The sequence below is a fragment of the Polypterus senegalus genome, chromosome 7, assembly GCF_016835505.1.
Source record: "Polypterus senegalus isolate Bchr_013 chromosome 7, ASM1683550v1, whole genome shotgun sequence".
Classification (NCBI taxonomy): domain Eukaryota; kingdom Metazoa; phylum Chordata; class Cladistia; order Polypteriformes; family Polypteridae; genus Polypterus; species Polypterus senegalus.
In genome coordinates this window covers 69,629,475-69,646,675 of record NC_053160.1, presented here as the reverse complement: position 1 = coordinate 69,646,675, position 17,201 = coordinate 69,629,475, and the positions used below count along the sequence as shown (strand labels likewise).

The 17,201-nt window shown below is 36.4% G+C and overlaps 1 protein-coding gene across 3 annotated transcripts in view; it reads right to left on the bottom strand.

Annotated features, from left to right (window-relative positions):
• Positions 1–17,201, bottom strand: part of dock8 (dedicator of cytokinesis 8) — a 229,161-nt gene that overhangs the window by 129,995 nt on the left and 81,965 nt on the right. For all 3 annotated transcript variants that reach the window (XM_039758842.1, XM_039758843.1, XM_039758844.1), the window contains 3 exons: positions 16,716–16,830; positions 9,422–9,634; positions 383–468 (listed from right to left, as the gene is read on the bottom strand). In XM_039758842.1, the coding sequence (XP_039614776.1) occupies positions 383–468; positions 9,422–9,634; positions 16,716–16,830 (414 nt within the window). The remainder of the gene's footprint in view (positions 1–382; positions 469–9,421; positions 9,635–16,715; positions 16,831–17,201) is intronic.

Below are 17,201 nucleotides of genomic sequence, written 5' to 3'. Positions count from 1 at the left end.
TTGCCTTCAAGAACTCCTGTGTGTAGTAGGGGTTTACAGCTAAACAATCACTCCCTGGACTGCTCCTGCAAAGGAAAAGAACCACTCACCATAGCATCCCACAATGTAAAAGACAAACGATCTTCTCTCTCAACTGCTTTAGTTTAATGGATGGCAACATAGGTAATACTGCACTGTAGCATGTGGGCAGGGCAACACAGACTGTAGACTTTCAAAATTGTCAAATCAGTTTTGAACGTTCAAACTGCAATACACATTAATATACTGTACACTAAAATTAGATATAAAAGTGATAGCCACAAATAAGGATATACAGTATACAGATCTCATTCAAAAGCAAAGTACATTATTTTACCAGTAAAAGCAATAAGTTAATTATTACTTTACAACTTGACATTTGATATGAATTCTGAAGCCTGTATGTTCTTTTGGACAGTCTGGAATTGGCCGTATTTCCACAGCATCCTCCTACAAATTGAAAAAGAGACAAATTACTTTTTTACACTTGACAGACCTTAGGTAAACCACTTTTTCAAAATATCCCTTATATTAAAGTACTGTATGACCCTCTGCAACGTAAGAAATGGAGCAGGTGCCCCACAGAAAGCAGCCAATCAATCCCTGCAACTGGAGAAATACTGCTTTCAGAAAACATTGCAACATATTCTTATTCTCTCTCTCTCTCTCACACACACACACACTATATAAAAGCATGAGATGAACCTTTTCCTAGACACACAGACACAAAGTTTATGCTTGACATAGTTTCAGCTATTTCTAATATATACTACAGATAGCAGGAGAGGTCAATTTGTTTAGCACTGTTGCCTTAAAGTTCCAGGTGTTGGGGTTGTCCATGTAGGACAAACACGGACTGTAAAATTAATGGTAAAAGTGGATCCTGAAAGCAGATGGATGGATTCATTGGCAGAGTTAACTAACAAAGATTACTAAGCCCAATATTGAAAGACAACACGAAAAACTGAACACTTAGCAATACCAATGGAGGTAATTGTGCTCTGAGCCTATAAATAAGATTACCAACCTGTACATACACTTTGCAAGAATAGTAACTAAAGTAAGCATTTATTATATTTTTAGCAATAATTCTTTTAACTGTAAAAGACATTAAAATGTGGTACTGGTCAAGTAATTAAAGCATACACTAACGCTTGATGTTTGGCATATTTACCTTTCAGACTTTAAAAGGTTAAATCTTCTGCTTTTTTAAACATGACTAAGTACTGTGCAATGACTGTCTTTTTCATACAAGTCCTAACAGACACTTTAATTCAAGCTTTTAGAGTCTTTAAAAGGAGGAGGTCAAATAAAGCCATTGTCAAATCACTGTCAGACAAGAAATGCATTATAGAGTTTAAGAGAACAGAGGCAAAACCATAATTTTCTTAACAGAGTATTTAAAAGAAAAGATTTTTATGAAATGTCTTTATATTGCTACAGAATCTGAATGCTGTTTTAAATCACTCAGCAATCTTTTATAACAAGGCTGCCATGATGAGACTGGTCACAGTCACCTATACAGTAAAACCTTGATTATCCGTTAGGGGTCGGGACTGAGGCTGTGATGAATAAGAGAAAAGACGGATAATAGAACAGCTACTTTAAAAATTTTATACTGTAGATTAGCGAATAGACACATTTATTTACAAAATAAAATATAATATAGTATTAACAAAACTAATTAATTCATATAATATTGTAACAACCAGCATAATAAAGAAACCCAACTCAGAAGTACTACAGTTTTCTATGTTTTACATGGAGTCTTTGTTCGGTAACAAATGGTGCCTGTCTTATACTCTATTATCCGGAATATGGAGCACACCTCCAAAACAATAAAGGAAAGCCTTCCCTACCACTTAGCTCATCGCCTGCCCCTAACATTCTTTTTTTTCTATACCGCAAACACCTGCTTATTGTCTCTGTGACGATGCGGGTCTTGCTCCATGCTCCCATCTCACTTATGGGAGCCTCTTGAACCCAACACCATCAGTAATGTAACTAGATGAGCTGGACGATAAGGAAGTGCAAAGGGGATATAGTGCTTTTATTAAAAACAACAAAAAAACAGTGCCCATAGTAGTGCAGTGCTCTCAAAGTGTTTCAGTAAATAATCCATAAAAAAGGTAAAAATCCCAAACAGTTAAAACAAGGCTAAAACGAAATTAATATCCAGCAGCAGACATTGGGGTCACACCAGCCAAGCACAGCTCCTTCCCAGTCTCTCCAGCTCACCCAAGGCATGCTCAGCTGAAGAGACTTCAGCAGTCGCGGTCCTCTTACTACCAACCCCCATCTCAGCTGCCTCCACCGGCGTCTGCCAGACCACTTGGGGTCGGTAGTCCTCCTGTTTTCCTTCTCGCTTATGCAGTCGTCCCTGGCGTGGACTCCTCCACAATCATACCCACTCTTCCACATCATCAGTGGCCGTGATCCATCCCTCGATCGCCAATCCTTCGCTCCATATGGGACTCCTGACTGCGCTGACCTCCCTCTTTCAGCTGGCTGGTTCGTCCGCTCACTATCACTGTCCAATGGCACACTCTCGCTCTCCAATGCTTTCTTTCGTTTTACTTTACATCTCCTCCCTTTGTTTCTCTGTGCCGGCCCGTTCTTATATGACTCCGTGGGCGCAGCGTCTCAATCACGCAACGCAGGAAGCTGATTAAGCAATTGAAAATGATCGCACCCTCATGTGCAGGTGCTATTCACCCCAATTATCTCATCAACTCCCTGTGGCTGCCAGATCGCGCCCACAGAGACAGACACGCTGAAATGGATTAATTAAAATCTGGCTGTTCTTTTGAAGCTGCAGACCCGCTATACCAGATTCCTTCCCCCCTTAAGCCATCAGTTGCACTGGGTTGGTGGTGGTGTGGAGGCTTCCCATGCAACTTTAAAGTGTGGGCGTGGTAGTGTGGTTGGAGAGGTTCCCGGGCATGATATGGGCTTGGGCATTTCCATACTGAAGTGCACAGGTGTGGGATAGCCCATGTCTGTAATTGGTGCCCGGAGCTGCTACTCACCACACCTGTGCCACTTCCTCATTATAAATAGAAGTGCGAGTGCAGAGGAGGGTTCTAAAAAGAAAACGACAGAGATTAAGACAGAAGAAGGCTGGAGAAGGAGAGAAGTGCAAGCTGGAAGATTGCATACAGCTGGTAGGAGAGCCCCCTGTGGAGGAGTGTTAGGCCGACAACTGAGACGGGGGGCAGAATGAAGCGGTCACTCCAGGTAAGCAGTTTGGAGGAGCTGGGGTGACCGGCAGAGTGGATGACTCACCATGGAAGGCAGCGACAGTCAGGGAGGCTTGAGAGAGTTGAGCCCCAGCGTAAGCACCCTGGCTGCTGAGGAACCCAAATCTCGCTCCAGCTAGAGCTCTATGTAGCCAGAGTAGAAGACAGCTGCACCAGCAGATAGGGCAACTCCCCTGTTGCAGGGCCCATATGGGAGAAGCACAGGAGCCACTAGGTAGAAAGAAGAAACCCACCAGGTTTTAAAGAAGGGACTGCTTCCAGCCAGTATTTCAACCTAGTTTTTAAATGGAATTATTTATTAGGATTTTAACCTCCATTTGTTGTTTTAATTGATTATTTATTTACTTTATATTATATTTATATTATATTATTTAGTTTTTGTTTTAAATAAAAGCACTTTTGCACCTTTTAGCACCATCCCCTTGCTTCATATGATGTCCTCATTGTCGTTGTTGGGTTCGAGAGGCTCTCAGAAGAGTGGAGGGAGCATGGAGGAGGACTCACATCATCACAGTCTCCTGAATCTCTACTCAAAACTTCCTTCTGCCTCACCTTAATTTTTCTCCTGACATCTCCTGTCACTCATTTCCTAACAGACGCCTCTTAAAGAACAGAAGGCCTACACTCAGTCCCATCACTTAAAGCATTCGTTCTACCCTTTCTGTTCCCCAATAATGATTCACAAGTTGCCTGCACGTCACAATACACTAACAAAACATAATATGACAGAATTTAAAAAGAAAATTACAATACAGGAGAACATTAACATTACCATCAATGTTTTCCATTTTCAACATGTTTTTTAATTTTGACAGGCATCACACTTTACATTGTTCACTGTTGTTCTTCCTATTCCGTAAATTGAAGCAATACTTAAAACACTTTTGCCATTATGTAAACATTTAGTAATTTCAGCTTTTTGTGACAATTTCAACACCACTTGCTTACGTTTATCAGCCATAATAATGTATAGTACAGAAAAGCTACGTAACGCTAATAAAACTGAAGGTATGTAACTGACAATGTGATTTCAAAATGCAATCTGAAATGTGGTGCAGGGGAAGAACACTACACACTAGCAGAAGGGAGAGTTGTTCTAATGCGCAAAGTGTGCAGCATACTGCACGGCAGTAGCATTATAGTAACAAGAAGACCCTGGTGTTTGCTTTTTTTGGCTCTGACGGTTAACAGAGACTGACAGTTAATTCAATTCTTACTGTACCTTTAAAGTGGCAGCATTCATGACAGCAAAAGTACAAAACGATGTGGCCAATGAAAATCATGACACCCAAGAGAAATAAATGCACAAAATGGTGACAATGAAGTCACTGAAATAACTGCAAAAATACTAAAAGAAATTACATTGAACATAATTATAGTATTATTTGTGTAGTCCTAACAATTTCTCTATTTATGAAATTGGTTTGGTGATACGTTTATCTCTGACATGGTACATGTAGTCCAAAAAACTATGTCAGGTTTACATTTTTTTATAATTCAAATTAACTGTTCATAATCTTTGACAAAAAGGAACAAAGGAAGGAAAAAAAATACTGCAGTAGAGAAATTTATTCTGGCTTTTATAAAACCTTAATGCAAATTTACATTTTATCCATAAACATTATCTGCCTTTCAGAAGATATTTTCACATTGGTCTTCCGATCCTCCAAAATTGCACACTATTCCCTCAAGGCAGCACAGATTAATGTAAGGGATGTGACATTTACCAAAAGACACTGTGATGGGTGTTTCAGCAATAAACATTTCTGATGAAAAATTAATCCTTGGTAAATGTTTCCATTTTACCAAAAATATTTACTCTTTTTTTTAACTATAGATTATTTTTGGAGAGAAATTTTTTCATGAGCAATCGGTGTTTTTCCACTTACTTTAATTATACAAAATACTAGAAGGGAGCTTAATAATAGGCTTGGAAAACACACATATATCATTTGTGAAAACTGTTTATTTTTTCTTTGTAGTACAGTATTCTTATATTTATCATCAAAACTGTGCTTTAGTGGAATGAATTAAATAAAAAGTAGCAGCTTCACAGTTTTAAAAGTTTAAAAGAAAAAACAGACTGCCAGTAACATGTTTGTATCTAGCAGTTCACAACTGGTCGTAAGTACTACAGTTCAAAAAAGACTATACCAAAAAGAGAGCTTAATTATTTTGCTGTTGATGAAGACACAAAAAATATTTAGACACAATTGTAAACAACCAAAAAATATTTTTTTCATTTAATGTTTTGATTCTGTCCTATTCTAGCCTCATAGTAAAGAACAGACAAAATACAGAATGTCTCATATATACACTTATGCCCACGTTGTCTTTTTTTTTATTATCAACAGGGTTATTAAAACTATTCTTGTTACAATTATTCCAGGTCACCCTGTAAATGTTTAATTAACATCACTAGAATCTGCTTAATGCTAATGCTGTCATTTGAAATGGTCATTCTCTCCAATCTAATAATGCTTCCAATAAATTTAAATTTATCTTCAATATATTGATTGCACAATATATATATTATTTCATTTCAGTTAATACAAAAGAAAAACTGTACCTTTTAGAATATTGTCTTGCTGTACTATTGCCAATTAATTGAAAAATTAAAAAGAAAGCAGGCCTATTTCCTGGATGTGAATTTGAATACATTTTACAGTAACATGTCAATGATGAATTAAACCAGTACAACTTTACATGAGGACAGATCAAGATAGATAGATAGATAGAACCTTGTTTGCCCGCAGGGGCAAATTTGGCTTTTTACAAAAGCTCTTTAAATACGTAAATTCATAAATGGGTTGATAGATACATAAATAGAAAAATGAATAAATAAATAAGCCAGAATGACTAAAAAAGAAGAAAATTTAAAAGAAAGAAAAGTTCTGACTTGGCTGTCACAGCATTTCTTGACACACTTCTGCTGAGTGATTCATTTGGTGAAACTACTCAGTAGTAATGCGTCAGAGAGTGGATGTTTCATGCTATTGGGCCCTAGCTAGTAAAGGAGTAAATAACTTAAATATTTTTATTATTTTAGATTTACATAATACCCCCTTCCTGTGCAACTGGTACTATGCTCTTCATATCTATTTAGGATGTCTCATATAATGTGCTACATTTAAAAAATGGGCAAAAAGTCTATAGTAGTTGTCACAATGGTTAACAAAGTGTATATTTTCGAAGAGTAGATATAAATGCTTTAATTGTAATTTCATTAATAAAATCCCAATCACCTTTATCTGTCAAACCCAGACCAGGACAGAGGATTACAAATATATGATTTGTATCAGACCCATTTAATCTCTTATAAATATTTCCTTATGCTGATCCTCCATGGGTTTTATTTTTCTTGTTTCAGGACGTTTGATTCAAGTAGTCAAATGTACTGCAAAGTGTCAGAATGTAAGACAATTTTCACAGGTACAGCACTCCAAAATAAAAAAAAAATAACGTCAGGGACTAGACAAGATGATAGAAATTGCAGACCCAAGCAGCAATAGAGCTGCAAGGTCCTGTTACAAAAGTGGCATAACATAAAAAAATCAGAATCTCACAATCTAAAATGAAAAGGTCAATAAGCACAGCACTCATGAAGTTTGACTAACAAAAAATCCTAAAGGTAAAGAAGCATGTATATAAGATTTACTTTTTTGTCTTCTTAAAAAGACCATATAAACTAGTAAGGAAAAGAAGAATTGGGTGAATGACACTATAATGGACAAAGCAGTTCAGAAAATCACTTTTTTTAACATTGTATTGATTTTATTAAAATCAAGTAACATTCCATACAAGCAAGTCAAGTTTAACAAAACTAGGTTCTAAACAAATCACTTTTTGGATGAATGGCAATGAAGTAGTTTAAGCAGTTGCAGCAGTAATTTAAAGTATAAGGTTGAAAATATGACTAAATAACAAAGTTATTAACTGTCCAAATGGAATTCACAGCAAGATATGTGTATGGGAACTTCTGTCAGAAACAGAAACGGACATACAGTAGCTGGTGTGTTAACTGCCTGATCAATTTAAAATTTACACTATTTGGAGACAACAAATTGTTTGATTTGCTTTTAATGTAAATAAGTGGCAAAGGGACTGAAAGAGAGAGAATGTGCAAAAGCTGTTTCAGGAGAATGCAGAGTCCTGTCCATGGTGCTAACAGGCAGCTGATCCATGCCATGCAGCAAAAATTTAATCCAGAATAAACACACAAGTCTACATCAGAATTGTTAAAGAAAAAAAAAATCAAAGGTTTGTAATGGCCAATTCAGAGTGTAGGAAGAATACAAAACAAGCAGTTCGTTCTTAAATCAACAACTGTCACTGAGCTGAGAAGGCTTTTCAAGGAGGATTTGTTCAAAATTCTTCCTTGGCACTGATTATAATTATTGCATAAAAGTAAAACAACCAGTTATTGGATCCAAGAAAACAATTAATTTGTTTTGCTTGGAGTACTAGTTATTGCTTAACGTTCTTTAAGAAATAATATATTAAAATTTAATTGATTGCTCACTCAGAACCTGCTTTATTGACTACTGTGTTTTGGTTAAAGATCTGATTACATTTATTCAAAATTTTTTAAGTGTAGTTCAAGAAAATGCTTTTATTTTCTTTTTATTATTTTGATAATATTTCAGTTATCCAAATCAAAAATATATTATTTTAAATGTATTTGTTTGAATGACAAAAAAATAATCAAATGAAAATAACAAAAATGTAAAAATTTCACAAAGACAGTGAACCAGGAATTAAAAACCAGAGCACAGAAGGTGTGAGTTAGAAGTGCTAACAACTCAGTTAATATTCACTACAAGTAAAGTCAACTCAAGTTGGGGAGCATGCACTGGTACAGAGCGTTGCCACACCCACTACACGGTGAAACAACTCGGGATTCCAGTTGGTAACTCCCCAGGAAGACCCTACCAGTCCTACCCTCCGGAAATGGCCCTCCAACTGCCACAGCCAGGTGTTACGTGGGCGAACCCTTGACCGGGTCCAGCCACTTGGGTCCCCAGCAATGAGGATCTTATGAGCTGAATCACCCTCGGGGAAACACGCCACAGGGCCAGAGTGCCGTAGCTGATGCTCCCTCACAACACAGGTAATGTGACTCATTCGGGACTCCATGAGCAACTGCTCATTCAACACAATGTCAAACCAACAGTACCCAAGGATTTTCCGGAGAGACACAGTACCAAAGGAGTCCAGTCTTTGTCTCAAGTCACTGAATAGCGTCCATGTCTCACAACCATATAGCAAGACAGGAAGCACCAGGACTCTAAAGACTTGGACCTTCGTCCTTTTGCATGGATATCAGGAGCGCCACACACCCTTTTCCAGCGACCTCATGACTCCCCATGCTCTCCCAATCCGTCCACTGACTTCACAGGAAGAGCCACCAAAGACATGAATGTCACTGCCAAGGTAAGTAAACCTCTCCACAAGGTCAACACTCTCTCCGCAAACAGACACACTACTGATGGCTGTGCCCAAGAGGTGATTAAAGGCATGGATCTTGGTTTTTATCCAGGACACTCGCAAGCCCAGACACTCAGACTCCTCGCTCAGTCTCTTGAGAGCCCCGATCAGAGCATCCATTGACTCCATGAAGATCACAGCATCGTCAGCAAAGTCAAGATCCATGAATCTTTCTTCACTAATAGATGCCCCACAGCCGCTGGACCCCATGACCTTGCCCAACACCCAGTCCATAAAAGCATTGAACAGAGTAGGAGCAAGAACACACCCCTGACGAACCCCAGAATCAATGGAAAAAACACAGAGGTCCAGCCTCCACTATTCATTATTCGCTATTCACTACCCACTAATATAAATATATTGTGAAAACTTTCAATAATGAAGATGGTAAAATGATAGATAGATAGATAGATAGATAGATAGATAGATAGATAGATAGATAGATAGATAGATTTGGGCTAAATAATGAGATATAAATAAAATGTTAATTCTGAAGTGTATTTACACATACCATCATGATCTACTAATCCTTTTTCAAGATATTGTACTTACCTAATAAATATACAGGACACTGCATTTGTCCTCAAGCAACCAATGACCCAGATTTTAAACTATTTCTCCAAATTAAAAAAATAAAAAAGAAAATAATTTCTTACTTCATCAGCAGGAGGGCAAAGTGCAAATAGCTCCTGGTGGCGGTTACTCTTCCGGGCCAAGTCATTTTGCCGTTCAAGCTCCTCTAGACTGCTGAACTGCAATAGGTTTTCAATACGGCTATCTGGTTGCAGGCCACGCAGATCAAAATCCAAAGATGTGAGGGTTGCTCGTCCCGAGTCATCAGAACACACAGAAATTTTTCTTGATTTGTTCTAGTGAATAATCCAAAAATATTGTGGTTAATTTGCTTCATACTCTGAAAATATTAAGAATAAGAAACTATAAAGTTTTATTAAACAAATGTTAGAAAATTTTTAAGAAATAAACATTGTCCTCCAGAGAGCAAAAATTGTTTGATCATTATGTTGACTTCAATAGGAGTTAACCACTGGTAAAATATAGGCGAAAGAGCCCCTTCTCAGATGTTTTTCCATACGGAAACTAATTAGTTCAAAGTATGAAATTATCCACTCCATTTCTACTGCAGAATAGCACAGAGCTACAGCCGGTGTTTACAGAATATAGGGTTCAAGACAGGGGCTGACTCATCTGTGCGTGGCATGTTTGAGTAAAGTTTATTGTCAGCACACAGGTTTCAGAGACAAATCATGCCATGATCAAAAGATTTCCTGAAAACCTCCAGGCAAACAGTTTTTGGTATCTATTTAAAGTGACCATGGCCATTCAAATAAATAATTATAGAGAAATGAACAATTGCAAATAAAAATAAACTTGAAAAAAAAAATCAAACATAAAAAAATGTCATAACCAGAAAATTAATGGCATATCAACACTTCACTTTGGATGGCAAGCAAAACCTGAGAGCTCAGAGAACTCTACACTACACACTATCCACATTAGTCTACAAGAATCTCTACAAAAAACTAGATGTGGGCTGAACGTGTCTACACAAAAGTCACCAAGTATACCTAATGGTATATCACACAGGTTGGGTCAGCATTTCTACTTCAGGACAGCTGTAATGTCAGCACTTTGAGCCCACAATAAAATTATTCAAGTATTATCTTGGTTCAGTCTTCCCAGAGGCAGAAGCTATTCCAACAGTGAAAGTGCCTGATAGTTTGCCTGGTCATACATAGAAGTTTATAACAAATAAAGAATTTAAAATACTAAATGGAAAAAAACAGCAGATGAATCCCAAACCACTTTAAAAAAAAGTTTAAAAGGATGGCTCCTTATGTAGTGAATTCTGCTCTTCTCTAATTGCCTCACTGTTTTCTTAAAGTCAATGAAGCTAAACCTAAGCAACTACAATATCAACACGTTTTTTTCTTTCATCTTGTTTACTGGTAATTGCAAACAACAAAAAATAAATTTCTAGCACACATTTTATTTTGAACGAGTGCAAATACATTGGTTTGATTCCAAGCACGATTAGATTGAAGCAAACCGATTTAAAATAGCTTCAATTTAAATTAAATTAAGTAATGAGCTCTCTGTGGTGTACCAAAGCTCTGAGCTTCATTGCTGCATACTGTCTAGCACTAGCTCTGTATGCATAAGTGAATAGCTTTTATTCACAGTTTTATCAGACAGATATCAATGATTTGTGCATTTGCACAGAACTAGCATATAAATGCTCTCCTGCTTCTTTTAAACTATTTCTGAAAATAATTTTCTGTTAATCACAAACACTGAGCAGATATGTAAAGAAATGCTCTTCTGTAGACCAATCTTCGTATGCTGAATCATAAATGAAAGAAATATGTGTGAGAGGGAAAGCACAAACAAGAACTAAAACTAAGATGCAATTAAATCACACCAAATAAACAGATCGTTGTGTTCTAAAATATGGGTCAAAAACACAAATATTTGCCAGATTTCTTAGAGAATTTTTTCAAACAATTAGTCTAAATTATGACAACATAAATTAAGTGCACTAATGAGGAATGTAGTTAAACAGGATGTTCATCTAAATCCAGAAACACTTTTCTGACAGACAAATCAGCTGAAAAGAATACTCTTCTCTACTTTACAGTCTCACAAGCTGTGTTACATATGCTGTGAAAGGATTATACAGCACTCAAGCCCCTAAATACTACATCTAAACAGAGGTTTTATGTATTTTCCGGGTAAATTCCAATACTGTATGTAAAATGTGTGACTGTGCAGTGCCCTTACCAGGACTCTCTTTGTGTAATGAGGGCTGGAGCCAATACAGGGATATTGCTAAATGGCATTTACAAAATCAAAGCTTTTGGTCAAATAAAACCAGCTATGCAATATCTCAAGTTTCATTATTATCATGCGATGCACATTTCCAGCACCTGCTAATAAGAGAATAAGGTGCAAGCAAACGTTGAGAATAAGTATTAATAGAGCAGTAGCAAGAATGAGTATCAAAGCTGTGAGCAAACTAGATAAAGTGTTTTTCTCTTTATTGCTTTGGCATTGATTCTTTCATTTGCCAGCCTTTTGAAAGAGACACATCTCCAAAAACAGTAAGCTTACTGGTTTTCAATATTGTTAGTTTCTACAATTCAGTTTTTACTTTAACCAATTGTTGTGAGTCATTCTAAAGATTTGATAACAACAACAGCTGACAGAAACATGGAAAGTGTACCATTTTTGTAAGTTTTCTTATTAATGTTTTCCTATGTATTCACTGTGCAGTTATTTTACTATGGAGGTTATATACGTACCCCTTAACACCAAGGCATCTGGGTTACAGCACTCTAAAGAATATTGAAACACTTTTTCTGTAGAGTATTTAATGTAGTAGGAGCTCATGTGATTTATCACTGAGCAAGGCTCAAAGACTGAAACATAAGAGTATTTTGAGCCACAGTACATCTCTAGTCAGTTGAAAGTCAGCAGATTGTAATGGGAATTTCATGCCTGGAAAGATAACACTACTTATAAATGCCTGCTTCTGTACTATGTGTGGAATATATGCAAAGTAAATACATTGTATTTACTGTGTGGCATTTACTACTATTTTAATCACACTAGAATTAGATAAAGACACAGTATAAGAAAGCATGTATCCTGCACTAGAAATTAGGATCAACCACGTAGAAGACAATTATCCTACCACAGAGTTCTTCCAATTAGTTCTGTTTTGTCATTGTGTTGTTGTTTATAAGAAAACTTCATAAAGAGTAGTTGCTAAAGCTAAAAGGAAAGGAGTAATTTTCAACATCCAATGTCTTTTCATAAACATAATTCAGAAATGCATAAGTCATCTTTTTGGGAAATTTGGTGCTTTGCATCTTTGAAGTGGATATATTTGGAAAGTTTTAAAACTTTTGTTTCACATTTGCCCTCTAAGATTTTTTTTTTCAAAATTGCTAAATATAACTTATTTTAACAAAGTATGTGTCAGTGACAAAACATAGCATTCCATAAATGTGAAAAATGTGTGTAACTTCAAAAATACAAAAATCAATAATGTGTTAAGATATGGATTGAGCAACAGTGCCTTTTCATTACAATATGGTTATTTTTCCAATGATGTCTTAATGTGAGTTGTTAAAAAAAATATGCATCTATCCTTTTCAAATGGTGGACTGCAGACCACATGAAGCCCAGAAGCAAGTTCCAAGTGTCCCAGCCTGTGGACCCACCAGGGCTCCAGACTGTGCCTACAATGGTTGCAAATGCAACCAAAAATAGGCTTTGGCAATTATCATTTCTACTTAGTTATCCAGTGGCAAATGAAATCATTCAAACTTCAAATAAATTATACTTTGTTATATGCAAAATACCATATTTTTTTTTTTTGGAGTGGATGTGCCGTTAGCATGTGTCGGTATAGGCTCCCCCTTAAACATCTGTGAGCTGCATAAATGATGGTTTATATACTTCAAGCACCTAAGCTGGGTGCAAGGGACTCGAGGCAAAAATTATGTCACACTTTGATATTGGCTGACCTGGCGGCCATATATTCCAACTGGTGAATTTCAACAAAAGGATGGTTACACTTGTGCCAGAAAAATGAACAAAGGGTTGAATATGACGCAATCAGTCATCAAAACAAAAGGAAGGCAGCGAAGCATTTGAAATTCATCTGCTCATCATGTAGGTCCTCTGTTATAAAGATATCTGTGCCCCGTTGAACACTAAGGTGTGATTGTCATAAATCTCCTTGTGTTCATGGATCTTTGCATACCGTTTTTCTTTTGATTTAACACATGCACTGTGCAAAATGCCAGCTATCCGTCAGTAAACTTTCATGTGCAACCGCCTGCCCGCTATTTCTACACACATAGCGATATCATGAAATCTGCATTTTAAGGTTGCAGGTGTATAACATGTTATTGTCATTTTACTTGTGTGATCTGTGATTGATGGTGGACAGTAAACTTTGTTAAAAAGGCATTGATAAATGCCATTTTGTCAGTTGTTACTTCAGTCGTTTTGGTGTGGCACTATATGTTCTTTTACCAATAAATTCTTCAACAGGAGCAAACAAAAAAAACATAAAATAAGATTTAGTAAAAAATTAATAATAGTAATAATTATAATTAATAATAAATAACTTGACACCCAAGAACCCTGTACAAAAACACTTTTACGCCATACATGGTGCCTTGCTCTTAAACATTTACTCAGGTAGTTTTTTCTGGAGGAGAAAAAAAAAATCAATTTCCAAAGGAAAGGCTTTGTTGTGGAACTCAAATTTCACCTCTGTCATATGAGTGATTAAAACTGTGTGAATGAATTTCTATAAAAAAAAAAAAGCCTAAGCCTGGCACAACATTGAGGGAGAATCTCATTTTCACAGCAGATGTCATTACCCTATAAAACTATTTCTCCTGGATATTACATACACAGTTGATCATGGTAGATTAAAACTGATCAAATTGTGAACACTCTGTATTTAAAATGCTGCACAGTGTCTTTAATAAGCCCATCAGGTAGTCTTCTATTGCACATTCATATCTATTGTGCAACTCCATTCCTTCCACCAGAGGGGACAATCGTTTCCATAGCAGACCCTTTTCTGTAGAAATGCATGCCCTTGTAAGCTATACCTCTGCATCCCATCCACTTTAGAGGACACTAATTTTCCACAGCTGAGCCTTTGTTGTTGAAATGCTCTTCTATTTACAAAATGAACACTGGACAACTAAAATGGAGCTAAATCTGTTTAAAGGAATCTAGAAAATCTTTTGTCACTTTTTTCTCCAATATGCCATTTTGTCCTATGCACTGGAAAGGACACTTATTGCCCCAGCTGGAGCTGTAAAAATGTATGCCCCCTGCCTGCTGCTTACAAAAGCCTTTTGTCTCATTCACTGAGGGGCGAGGCACTCATTTCCACAGCTGTAGCAGAGCTGTAAGATGGGTCTGAGATCATTTGTGCTTCTCAGCCTTCTATCATGATTCATGGCAAGATGATTTAACCACTTTTGGAGAAAATGAAACTGACACTTTTCAATTAACTGATATCAAAAAGTCTTGTTTGATGAATGTATGTGTTGTCAAGGCTGTACAAATGGAATGGAGATTGCTATGTGAATATATATGTGAATATATGTGAATTTCCCCTTGGGATTAATAAAGTATCTATCTATCTATCTATCTATCTATAAATTCTAATTATTCTCAGACAAGTCTTCCAACAGTTTATAGGAAGTCTTACTGGAAAAAAGAGCTTTATTGCACAGATTTCCACAGTATTCTGAATCTTGCTGAGATCATGCTTGTTCTGCCTATTTCAGCAGCTCAGTGTGGGCATGGCTTTTCAATACAAAACAGAATAAAATTAAAAGTGCAAAGCTCACTCAGTATCTCAACCTTGGAGGATTTAATCACAATCAGCACAGAAGACCCATCACTTGAGCAGTTTACTAAGCCCTGTGTCAAATGCTGTCTCACTTCGAACATTAGTAAAAGAAGACCAAATTATACTGGATGGCCCTCTGACACTGACATTCTCATGGTCAGTGCCACAGCCTGAGTAAAATGCACTGTTTTTAATGAGAGTACATAGTTTGAAAGTTATCTAAATCATTAAGACAGCCATAAAAGCACAAGAAGGATGCTTTGTGAAAGAAAAGAAAGGTATCACATTTTGCAAACCTTCAGAAATTCCTACTTAAATTCCTACAGAAGTACAGACCATGAATGCAACACTCTGTGTAGCCTAGCAACATTCAAACAAGGTGGTAGTAATCTATGATACTGTAACAACCTGTCAAATAAGACACACAGGAGCTGCTTTTCCAGTGGAATCTCCAAAATGCTGACTAGCTTTTTATTTGGTGGGCTACACTATAAACGGTGCCCTATTGCTTGTTTGTGTCTCAGGAACATCTCCCCTCTCACCCTAATCCTGTCAATCAGCTCTCTCTAGGGAGGTGCCCTGAGCCCTCACAAAGTGCATTCCCCTAAGACTCCACCTTTCCCCATATGCAATAACAAGACACGTAACAATATCAACATAATTTGTGATGTGTAACAAAGCCATGCCTTATCTCACATATGGTGAACCTCAGTTTGCAGTAGACGTTGTGTTTGTGTGTGTTACTTACTGTTACCATTTGTTAAGGGGTTGTGCACTGATAGCTTTGATAGCATTGATAGTTCTTTTTAATCAGATAAATGCACTTTGTGATTTGCCTGGGTCATATATGGCCAAAACCAACTGAATTTAAAATTGTATAGACTTGATATGCAGGATTTTAGGAAAAAAAACTTTTGTAATGTTTGCTGTAATAAAGCAGAGTATTGTATGAACATCTGACGAGTGCATACTTTTTAGCATACTACAGTGAGGCCCTGAGTTGATGTCATGTACTTTTTTAACTTGAGTTATTGAATTCTTAACTTGTAGTTTTCTTCCAAAATGTCAATTTTCAAATGCTCAATTAAAGTGAACACACATAATACCTAAAGACATAGCTAAACTGTCTTTAAATTACTTCTTCTCTTTTTTAACAGCAATGTTTAAGTAAAATAGCAGTGCCATACAATCCCCTTTCACATGAAGACAGTACATTTTACCATAGGTTTGTAATACATGTAACAAGTAGCAGATCAGTAGACAGCTTGAAAGGTCTGGCATTTTAGACGACACATCCATCTTAGAAGCTACACACTGATATTTCATTACTTCTTACATTTCAAAATGTAACTAGATTTTAAACTGCTGGGATGATTTATGAGTAAAAATGCAAGTCAACTCTGAATTTACAAGGACAAATTGCAGCTACTGGAAGGAACAGTATGCATATTTATGGAAAAACTGGTTTCAGATTTGAATAAGATTCTTTGCTGAGCTCATAGGTCAAAAATAAAAAGTATAAGTAAATTTTTTAAACTTACCTGATAAGACAGACTAATGGAATCTGGCAACTCATCAGATTCAAAAATCTGCTTCTGCAGAGTTCTGTGAAGGTTTTGTCGCTCTGAATATATGCTGCCTACATCACCCTGATACCTGTTAAAAAAAATCCTTGAAATATTCAAACAGTGTTTCTAACAAATTTCTAATTGTGAATTTCCAAATAATTCTAATTTTCAAAACAAGGATAATCATATTTGTAGTAAAAAACTCATATTTAATCTGTTTATCACTAGAAACAAATTTAAGATTACTCAAGACATTCTGAATAATTTACTCTATGTTATGATATTATTTCACTAAATGTTTGTTAGAAGAAACAGGCAAAAAGCTGTTATAATGTATTTTAAAGCTCAAAACGATTGAGATGACATATCTTCACTTTATCATCATGATTAATGCAATTTGACATTAATTAGACAATGGTACTCTGTAAGTATTGAACACAGAACACTGCTTTCTACATT